Here is an 11,658-nt window from a genome sequence, read left to right as displayed (position 1 = left end):
ATGGATGGATGGATGGATGTTATGAGTGAATGAATGAATGGATGGATAGATGGATGGATGAATGGATGGATGGATGGATGTTATGAGTGAATGAATGAATGGATGGATGAATGGATGGGTGGATGGATGGATGGATGGATGGATGGATGGATGGACGATTAGATTGTAAACGTCATTCAAAGTTACTAAATGGTTTAAACAATTCATACTTTCATCTACATTGAGATTCAGTTTTATGAACCGAAAGCTACTAAATAGGCAAACAGAGAACTTTTAAAATTAATTTCATATAAAAAAGTTAAAGTTTATCGATTGCTCCACCACTCACATAAATTATGTAAAAAAACTTGTCAACATTCCTCCGCACAAATCGAGAGAAGAGTAATATTTTGGCATAAATGCTTGTGAAAAACTTCGATAGGCTTGGAGCGTTTTTTATACCCGACACCACTTGTGGTACAAGGTATATTATGTTACTGTTCATATTATATCACAATAGTGTTTTAGATTAAAAAAAAATTAAATATCACAAATTTGCACCTTCTCAGTCTACTTTTCATATCCTACCCTAATAGGGATATTCAGGAAAATTGATCATTTTATAGAGCAGAAAAGTCCAAGGTTTCATATGCGGTGATGAAAATTGACCCATAGTATTATAACAATTTTCTACAAAAATCAAGTTTACAAAATTTGGACTATCTACGTTTATTTTTGGATTCTGGCCCATGTAAGGATTAAACTTGTACTACATTAGGTTGCGTTTTGGGCCCGCTTTCCCATCAATACGCATGTGAAAATTATGTCTTTATATAGAAGCAAGATATAATTGATGCAGTATGTAGCGTCGGGTAGTTGATGGTCGGCCTTGCCCGGCTATAATGTTCTCACTTGTATGGATACTGCAATGATTTAATTGGATTCAAATATTTTGCCATTCAATATCTGTGCTTATAACGCGTCTTTTTTTACCACGTCTTCTTACAACGCTAAGTGAGCCGTTTATTTTGAAAGTGGCACAAATCCCTGTCCTTGTTATTGAGCGATATTTCAAGGTAGTATAATATTTGAATAAACTTAACAATATTGATAAGCACTATTCGGTAAAATTAGTTCGTTATTCAGTAGTGTTAAAAAAAAAGAAATGAAACTCTTACCACACACACTCAAAATTAATGAATTATTCGAATCGTTATTTAAAGGAACAACGTTTCACTTGTAATAGCCTTCTTTTCTTTTCTTTTTTTTAGTTATAAAAGCAAAATATTATTTAAATACACATTTGATGAAAACATAAAATTGGTCCTGCGGGATGTAGAAGAAATTGGTTTTCAAGGTTGCCACTTATATCGTTTCAAAATCATAGCGTGTGTGGCGAGTTTGGAATGAATTTGTTGACAATGAAAGTGTATGATCACTGGCATTGAGCTAAGCAATTTTCATCCGCACTAAGGTCAACTTTATGCTACTAGAAGGTGTACTGGACATTCTGTAGATACAGATCGATTAGAAGGATCCTCGCAGCTATAGTTTCATCCCCAAACGTACATAGCTTAGGACAACTTATTAACTTTTGGAAATCAAAGTAAAAATGCAAAAACTTTCTTCTAATCCGTGTCTTCTTGCAAAGATTTTCTAAACAGTTCATCAGCGTTTATCAAGTGAATTTCAAGGCAATCGAGCTATAAAATTCATCAGTAAATCAGTAAAAGATTCCTATTATTCGGTCTTGTCCTTGCATCATTCATTCATCCATCATTGACTTACCTTACAAGCATATACTATATAAGGTGCTCAGTAGGAATTCTTTCATTAACACATAGCTTTTTTCATATCTCAATGCTTTCTGATTTGAAACAGGAAGCATTCAAAAGCACCTTGTTACCTTCCCGCTATTTGGCATTATTTCGATTTTGATTTCGAAAACTAATTTATTTATTAATTTAATTTAATTGAATATAAAATACTTTATCGGTATTTTTATTCATTATTTATCATATTCATCATAGTGATCAAACAATGCACACATGCTTGCCAGATAAAAACTTCACAGCCTTGACATATTCAAATTTAAATTGTCTTGTATTTTTCTCAACTGTTTATATATATGTATAGCATAATAGCGTTTATTATTCTATCATTTCGTTTTGTGTCTAACATACGGAAGTAGGAACCAAAGTTTCCGGGGTTAAAATAAATCTCTGCCAACCAATCAGTCTTTACATATTTTTATTAACATAAAAAAATCTCACTCGGAATTATTATACAATATAACTGATAAACCTGATGATGTTTGAACGAAAAATTTTCACATTCACGACGATCAAGCCCCTTTCAGCTCTGGAAAAAGCTAGGCAAAGTCAAACTTTTCGCATTACATTTTTGTTCACTTAATAATTAACTCCAGGCATTGTTCGTGAAGTTTGAGGGAAGTTGCCATTACCCATCGTCTACACTTGCGACATTGATGTTCGCTTTCTTAAGTTTTTGCTTTTCACTCGACTAACCTTTAAACGATCCGCGGGGATTCGTCGGATGATAGTCGGGCTTTCATATATGTCCCATTTTCTTAAAACGTATTTGAAACTTCCGATCGCTTCCGATTATCGATCTAATACTCGAACCAAACTACGTCTCAACCTTAAGATTTTTTCTATAAATTTTAAAAAATCTCAAAGCCTTTAACCTTCAATGATTTTTGGAGGAAATCCTAGCTATACATTATTTTGCCTACATAGATGATATCGCAAAATGTATTGATTATTAGCAGCTTCTGTGCTTCATATGAATATAGCATAAAATTCCGATTTTCCAGGCATCTGATTAAACTGCAGTTTGCCTTGCTTCCAATACAACAAGAAATTTTCAACAATTAAAGTATTCGAATATATCAAATACACACACACACACACATACGTACAGCAAGAATTTGATGAATAGCCCAATAACTTTTCATTTAGAATTGTTCCGTATCAAGAATTAAACTAATCGAAATGTAATTTTACATATGGAATTTTTAGAGATTCGATAAATGAAATAAAAAATATGGTGTGTCCCATGTTTGCTGCAGGCCGACCATCATTATATATATATGAAAAGTTCAGAAATTAAAAGCGATTTTAGAGAATTTCCCCAAGTTTTCGACATTCTGTAATTTTCGATAACACGTTTCACTTGAAGTTCGGCGACCTAATTTTGAATATACTTAAAATAACAACAACAAAAGAAAACGGCAAACGCTGTGAGTGCGATTCGAAACAATACAAATACAAAATAAAAAAAATTTAGAAAAAAGCAAAACAGCATTGCTACATCATTGCTTCAGCCATTTCTCAAGGGGAGGAAGAACCGAAAGATACCCGGAAAAGGAGAAATAAACAGAATGACAACAACGACGAAAGCTACATAACTTTGAAAATTGGGGCCAGTCATGATAAATAGACAAAACAAAAAACAAAAAAAAAAAAACAAAAAAAAGAAGCGCATACCGAAAGGCCGAAGAAAGCCCTGTGCAATGGGCAATTGGATTGCGAGTGGGAGTAAAACAAAAAAAAAAAAAAGAAACACATATTCTTAAAAGAATTTACAATAAACTTCTTTACGTAAATATAGGAAATAAGTAAATAGAAAAAGGCGATAATAAAAACACCAAATACCAAAACACCGAAATAATAGAGGTTCTCTAGCTCCACTACTTTATTGATATATGATTGCGGATAAGAATAAGAACAAGAGAACGTTAGAGAATCCCGAGAAATGAAGGTAATTAAATCTTTTGTGCACAACGAACGAGAAAATGAAGAATGATGACAAGATTCTTGGGTTTCCATAACAACGCCAAGACGATATGCAAACGAAATAGATTTCTCTTGCTGGGCAAATATTTGATGAACGTGATTCAACAATTTTATAGATAATTTCTTTGTCAACTTTAAATAAAAATAAATTTAAAAAACAAAATGAAAAAATCCTAAAGAATACACATTTATCAAAAAATTATGCAAAACCATGTCTTTACGATGATTCAGCACAATGAATGAACGAAATAGAATCTAAAGAGACGTAAAACTTTGCAAGTCAAAAACAACAACAACAACAATAATATATAAAATACAATAAATATTATGAAAAAATAAATAAATAAATAAATAAAATTAATAATAATAATACGAACAAAATATAAATGCTTGAGAACTTACTTCTTTATTATTTCATATATTTATATACATATATATGTGTTATATTTACAAAATTGTCATAAAAATTGATTTTTCTATGTTAAGGCGAGGAAATAAAATATTTGATTAAAAGTTTTTCTTCGAGTTTTTCTCTTTATTTTAAATTAAATTTTTATTTATTTATTGGAACAAAGGCACTTTTTTTATTGCTTAATTTCGATTGGAACGCTCAAGCTTATATGTGATTTTTCCATTTAAAAAGGATTCGTTTTTGCTTCACCTAACATTTTTAAAGGTTTTACCTTTGGCGTTTTTTTTGTTTCTTATTTCTTGTTTTTTGTTTTTTTTTTTTTTTTTTTTGATTGCCAATAATATAAAAATTCGAATGCAAATCTTATAAATGAGGAGCTACTAACATAAATTTCCGCAGATGATAATTATATATATGTACATATATATGTATATATATATATATATTCGCGAGGAAAACAAGACATATTTTTGAATTTTACTTTTATAAAAATTTTATTTGTGCGATTTTATTATTAGTATAGACTTTCAAATTGGCGTTTTTCATTAGCGAAAATATATATATATATATATATATATATATATATATATATATACATTTAGTTAACAGTTCTTCAACATCACTGAAAACGATTTAACACAAAATTCCGCTAACATGAAATAACCATCCGTCCGCAAAAAGTCAAAGCAAAAATTATTTTTAAATTGTTTTAATTGTTGCCGTCAAATGAGCTTATAATGTGTGCTTTTGTTTTAAATAGCAATAAGTGCAAATACACATACACATATGCGCGCACAATTAAAAGCACATTTCAGGTACGTTTGTATTTTTGTGTGTACCCTGCAGTGCTTTAATTCTTTTTATATTTTGTGGTTGTTATTATTATTATTTATTATTCAGCTTAGTGTCGGCAAATGATAACAATATTACTATTATTTATTTTGTCGCGTCACACGCGCGTACCAGGCAAACTCGAGCTTGTGTATGACATTCTCATTTGCGCAAGGCCTACAAAACTCACTCACTACCCCCAAAACCAAATTAAATGAATGTTATGGAGTTCTTAATGCGATGGCAAATATTCATGACAGAGAGAAAAACTTCAATAAATGTATTAAAAGAGAAAAGAGAGTGACGTTTATATATCAACATGAAGGCAAACGCGATTGCCAGCACTTAACAATACGGTGAAAAATACTACAGAGCTAAACTTTCAAAACACTGCTATCTACTTTAACGGCAATGCAAAAGGGGCAGCAACCTATATTCATTCGGTTTGTGGCTTGTTTCGTCTCTTTCGATATATATTAAAATATATAAAAACCCGTAACACCGACCTGTGTGAGATATCGTTCAAATCCCAAACCAGTATTTAATATGAATATATCATGCCGTATTCATTCCCATTTTCACTCTATTTTCCGCTTAGAAAACTGCTTACGACGTTCAATTTTGGTGAACGCAAAAACGTCTATATTCATTCAAAGTGCATAACTGAGTGCCTTCAAATAGCGCTGAAGTCGTATGATTCCAAACTAATTGGCTATCTTCTCCTTTTCCTTTTTTTTTTTTTGAACAAGCTCCCTTAAAAAAATGTTGTAAAAAACAATTCCAACTTGAAACAAATGAAAATAAATGAAGAAAATCACTTAGAAAGGTCTTAGGATACTGTTAATACGATTTCCAATTTTTTTATTTGGCAATCTCTACTAATTATTCGATGAATACTAAAATTGTGAATTTCTTATTCACATAAAACGTTGATCTCTTAAGGTTGAAAGCATAACTTTAGCAGAGTCTTACTTTTTCTTTTCCCTTATCTTATATTGGAAAATACTGTAATTAGGAACTTAAGCAAAAAATTGATGTTGGCAATTCCTTTCGCTGTGCTATTATAAATTTTGAAAATACAAAACAGCAATGTGGTAAAAACGAGTAAACATGGGAGGCACAGCCAGTCAAAGAGCATAAAAGTATCGACAATAATGCAATACGAACTTATATATATATATAAGAGCGAAAAAAATGAACACAAGAAAAAGAAAAGAGATATGTTCGTCTTAGACCGAATCTTTCGACACCCATCGTTGAGCTACATTTATTTTCTCTTCCTTTTTGGAAAATAACTTTTCTGGAAAGTAAAAGTAAATATGTGGATAATAACATATTTTGAATGCTAAAAATCAGTGCAAACGGCGTCATTTTATTTTTTTCCACTCATTTACCGCCATAAGATATCCAAGGAGTATATATTCCATGACGTAATCTTAAAATTTATCACTCAAGGTACACAGCAACCATGTTTGCTATCGTATGCGTTCAAAAGGAAAATAAGACCTAAGACCGAAAACTAAACAAAAACACAAGAACAATTATGAATATGCATCAGAAATGGGAATAGCCCTTCCCTATTTTTAGGGTCCTTAATTTATCACAAGCGTAATAAATCTGAAACGTTATTTAATATACCTTCTGTGATTGAGACTTTTTGAATTTTGTATGCGGAGAACTAATGATTCTCAGTGTATGTTTGTTTTTCCCACATACAACAGCAACAACAACTACAAATTATTTCTTATCGCCTACAAGATCAACAACTTTTGTAGAAAAGTAAAAAAAGAAATGAAAAAAGATGACAAAGCATACAAACAAAGGAATTTTTTCTATTTATCACATAGAAATTTTTAAATACTTATGCACATACAGTAATCTCTCGTTTAACACATGCACGTTCACATTACTCATTTTACGCGCTTTCATTAGCACAAAAATGAATTCGAGCCTCATATATGGCGCATTAAATGAGCGAATGTTACTGTAAATGCTCACTATCCGCACTATATCTACATCTATGATGGGTTTGCGCAAACTGCGCGGGGTTTCTTCTGGGAGAAGTGCTGCAAATGTAATTAAATATTTTGCGTTACATATTATGGCGCTACAGCAACAGCAGGCTGAACATAAAAATTGAAGTATAAAGAGTAACGAAGCCTTTATTTATATTGTTTGAGCTGAAGAATAGAAAAAAACACTTTTCTCTTTCTTTCTTTCTTTACCTATCTATCTATCTATCTATCTATCTATCTATCTATCTATCTATTTATCAATCTATTTCTCTGTCTATGCCACTTCACACTCCTATTACTATGCTTGCACAAAACAAAATGCGATATATGCTGGCAAACGTAGCGGCGGCGTCTGCATAAATTAATGTCATGCAGAAACATATATGTGACATATGGCGTTAAAATATACCGTAAAAGTAGGTTAAAATCTGAAAGAGTTACAAACAAATATCAGATTGTTATTAGTAACTGCGTAACTGGCCATTATGGTATCAGCAAATATATGCATAGTTTTGAAAATCTTGATATGATATTTGTAAATTTCTTGGTCTTGGACTTAATCTTCCGCACCATCTGCTATCTGTATGCGTAAAGACACATTTTGGAATTTCCTACATATGCGGAAAACTGTATCTACGACGAAGGATAACAACACGCACTCTCGCAATTTTAATGGTTTTTAATGTTATTGCTTTTTTATTGTCACTGGTTTTAAAATATATACTAAAACGTTTAAAGCGCATAACAAACAAGCACAACTTGGCTTAACAAAAAGTCACGTAATTTATAGATTTTTCATGTTGTTTCGTATATTATCGTCGTTGCTATTTTACAGTCGTTGTCGTCGTCGCCGTTGTCGTTGTCGTTGTCGTTGTAGTCTTCGTCGTTATATTGATGGCTTGCCAGGAGCAATCAGTGCCAACAGTATATGAATATCTACTTAGTCGTTGCTCCTGCCGTTTGTTTCTTCGATACCTAAAAATTCATGATGCATGAACAGTAATAATGATGAATTTGACCGATGCATAAGAATGGCTCATATTAGCTGCGGTAGCGTAATTAGTTTTCCTTCTTCTTTTGTCGTATTTTTTTACGTGTTCCGTCATTTGTCCGTTAAAAACAATTATTCATATTAAAACAATTTGAAACCGAAACAGGAAAGCAACGCATTAGAGTATGTAATCATGCACAAGCCAAGCATTATTGAAATGCTACAATAAACGGACAAAAATATGGCTGTGATACGGTGTTATAAGAAAATAGGTAGCTACACGAACACAGCTTTGCACAGTAATAACTATTTCATTTTTTATTTAATTTATTTATTTTTTTTAAAGAAAGGGAAATAGATCTGTTATTGGCTAAGTTGCTCTAATTTTATTAGAGAAAGTTTAGCGAAAGTCATTTATGTAGTCCGTCAAAGTGTAGCACAAATTGGCGGACGTGAAAACTTCATAAGTTCAAAAGCATTTTTCGATTAGTATTTTTCGTCCTCCGTTGACATTGACTCTCTATCTCCCTATAAAGGGATAACGGATTATTATTATTGCATTTAGTTAAATAAATAAATTTTAAGGCTAAAATTTCATGGCACTAGCGTCCTAAGTTATCGGCTTTATTAAAAACTCTAATCTCTAACTTCAAATCCACGACTATTGAGTTACTAGTCGAGATTCTGTGCCTTCGACCACTCAAGCGAATATTTCTCAATTTAATTATATATGAATGTACGGTCAGCTCTTATCTAACAGCTTGAGCAGCTTTGCAGATGTGGAGCGTAATCCGTAACGTTTGAAATCCAAATTGGCGTAAAGCAAAAGCAAAAGATAACGTGCACATATATATTAAATTTAAAGCGTTGCAAAAAGAAATGCAAAAGACATATCTAACGTCAAGCACGGACATTTGATTTTCGTACCTTGAAAATCGTGGAGTATACAAATCACCTTAAAAATGTGTGAAGTAAAGCTTTGCTACGTGATTGAAAAGCAAATATTCTTATTTATGTACATAGACAAAAACAAAAAAAAAACAAAACTAACTCTTTGTGAAGTGGAAACTTCCGGTCGACGTATGCAAATGTAGAAGGTAAACGTTTACGTTATGATGTAATTAGCTAAAGAAAGCGGACAGATTTCTTCTGTTTTGGAAATGGAAATTATAAGGAAAACTGTAAATAAATAAAATATTAAAGTAATAAAAGTTTACACAAACGTTAGAAACGACTTTTTTTTTTTTATTTCTTATTTTAAAAGGGGGAGGAGTTCAATCAGAAATTATCGAAGATGCATATTACATTTAATTGAAGTAGTGGATGAAACATTAACTCGTCTTCTTCTTTGCAAAAGCCCTGATTAGCAATCTTCCAGTGAGTTCAAGGACGTTTTAATAATACAGGATTACAGTTGTCCAGGAATGAAGTATCCTAGTACTTATGTCCAATACCGTAAGCACAACAAAGATGATATACGTTTATATATATAAGTTTATCTAGATATATTGAAGAAAAGAATCAACTTTTTTTTTTTTTAGAGGGAAGGAAAAGTCTGGTTCCCCCCCCAAAAATAAAAACTAAAAAAAAAAAAATAAAAAAAAAACACCAAACATGAATAATTAAGCGCTTAAACAGGAAGAGAAGGGAAGAATCTTGCAAGATGCATGAGAGAGGGAGAATATATTTCTTTTATGATGAATTCAGTTCCACACCCACCCCCCTCCACTCCCTCCTAAATTTTCTACTTCATAACAATACACACACAACCAAACTGACACAAGTTTAAGATTTTTATGAAGGAAAATGACGGCAATGACGGCAACGACAGAAATGGCGAAAAACTAATGTATATTTTATTAAAAATTAAAAGAAAATTATTACAATGTCCGAAGAATACGTGGAAAGAGAAAGGGAGAACTTAATATATTGGTCATTTTTAGAGCATGATGAATAATGCAAACTGTGGTGGAGAAATGTCAAGTGAAAAGGAAGCAGATAACAGCATAAAGAGAAAATAATATCATAAGTGCACTTTTTATATATATATATATATATATAAATATAATTATAATAATAATTTCATAGTTGTTATTATTAAAACACTTTCAACTTTATTAAGCTATACGGTTATGTCAACTCTTAAAAAGTAATATATAAATAATAATATTGTTAGTAGTAGTAGTAGTAGTAGTAGTAGGAGGAGGAGAAGGAGGGATAAAATAGTAATAAGAAGTGAAATGGACAAGCTTACCGACTCGTCGAGACTTAGGATTGCAGAATTTTGTATTAATATTTTCTGTTGTTGTTTCTGGGGCTGCCGTTTTTGCTGAAGTTGTTGTGGATGACTTGTGGGAGTTTGTTGATCTGCAAGACTGCAATCCATATTACATTTGCTTACAAATACTTTTAGAATGGGGGAAATGAGTACCGCTACCGCGAAAACACAAGCACACTGTCACAAAACAACACAATATGAAAGCGAAATGTACTAAAGGAAAAATTCTTTTTGATTATATTGTATGTATATATTAAATGGCACACAATTTACGGTTCATTACAAAATTCGTAACATGAATAAACGCACACAAACATACACATATCATAAATGCGATGGCACAATGCACAATGATCGTTTTTTTGCTTAACAAAGGTCTTTTATAGGTAATTATAAAATTTTTTCTTATTATATAAATTTGGATAATGGACCAAGAGTAGGCGTGGACCCTTGTGTGTTATGCACATAGTTTCTTTCTTACAGCGGTTTCTACTCTAAAATAATGTGACACACACTCAACTGATCTAATACAATACAACTGTTAAGTCGTTTACTACGATTTGTTTAAGCAACGCATACAGTTTTTTTTATTTTTTTTTTTTTATTAATTTCCTTAACACCCACACAGCACACAAGCTTTTCCTGAGATCAACCCGTTTCGTAAAATGCAAGTCATTGGTAAGCAAAGAGTAAAACATATAATTTTATTGTAGTTGTCCAAAAAAAAAAGAATACCGACTTCTTTTTGGGTGTAGCCGCCTTTACTTGCTATTGCTGAAATGAAATGTCAGTTGCCGTTTTGCTTTAAAGTTTATAATTCGCCGCATGCATTTCGGCCATATTCAGACAGAGAGAATAAAGTACACTTTTTTTTTTAACACTTCTCACCATAATTTAACTCTCTCAATATGCTTCTTTACTTTGAACACCAGTTTTTCCTTAATGCATAACGAATTTCTCTTATTAGAATAAATAGAAATTATATTTTCAAGTTTTCGATTATTATCCATAATCGTTGAGGCCTTCAAAAGTATTTAATAATACTTTTTTACCCTAGTTATTAAAATACATATCGCAATAATCCTAAAAATTTTTAAGCAACCATTATTAGAACTATTCTTGCAAAAGTTTCACTAATACTGTCTTTTTCTCTTTTCTACATTGACTTTAAGTAGCCAACTGTGAAAATTTCCAATCAGTTTCACAAAAACACTCCATCGACGTGAAAATAACAAACTGCCACATTATCAAATAATATATTATTTAATGCGTAAGAAAATCGTAATTTACTCCTATAAAATTATATAACATTTATTTTTATGGCTATTTTGGGT

At 31.5% G+C, this 11,658-nt stretch overlaps 1 protein-coding gene and 1 long non-coding RNA gene across 2 annotated transcripts in view; one reads left to right on the top strand and one right to left on the bottom strand.

Moving 5' to 3' along the window:
- LOC119637057 (abnormal cell migration protein 10) overlaps positions 1-11,446 on the bottom strand; it is a 31,922-nt gene extending 20,476 nt beyond the window's left edge. The window contains exon 1 of the mRNA XM_038032877.1: positions 10,301-11,446. Within this exon, the coding sequence (XP_037888805.1) occupies positions 10,301-10,432 (132 nt within the window). The 5' untranslated portion in view covers positions 10,433-11,446. The remainder of the gene's footprint in view (positions 1-10,300) is intronic.
- LOC119637058 lies at positions 4,941-5,265 on the top strand. The gene is made up of 2 exons (XR_005247213.1): positions 4,941-5,024; positions 5,110-5,265. It is a non-coding gene; the product is annotated as an uncharacterized LOC119637058 (long non-coding RNA).
- Positions 11,447-11,658: the final 212 nt, after the last annotated feature.

The sequence above is a fragment of the Glossina fuscipes genome, unplaced genomic scaffold (genome assembly GCF_014805625.2).
Source record: "Glossina fuscipes isolate IAEA_lab_2018 unplaced genomic scaffold, Yale_Gfus_2 43, whole genome shotgun sequence".
In the NCBI taxonomy this organism is placed as follows: domain Eukaryota; kingdom Metazoa; phylum Arthropoda; class Insecta; order Diptera; family Glossinidae; genus Glossina; species Glossina fuscipes.
The sequence above is the reverse complement of the archived record's forward strand: the minus strand, read 5'-3'. Positions and strand labels throughout refer to the sequence as shown.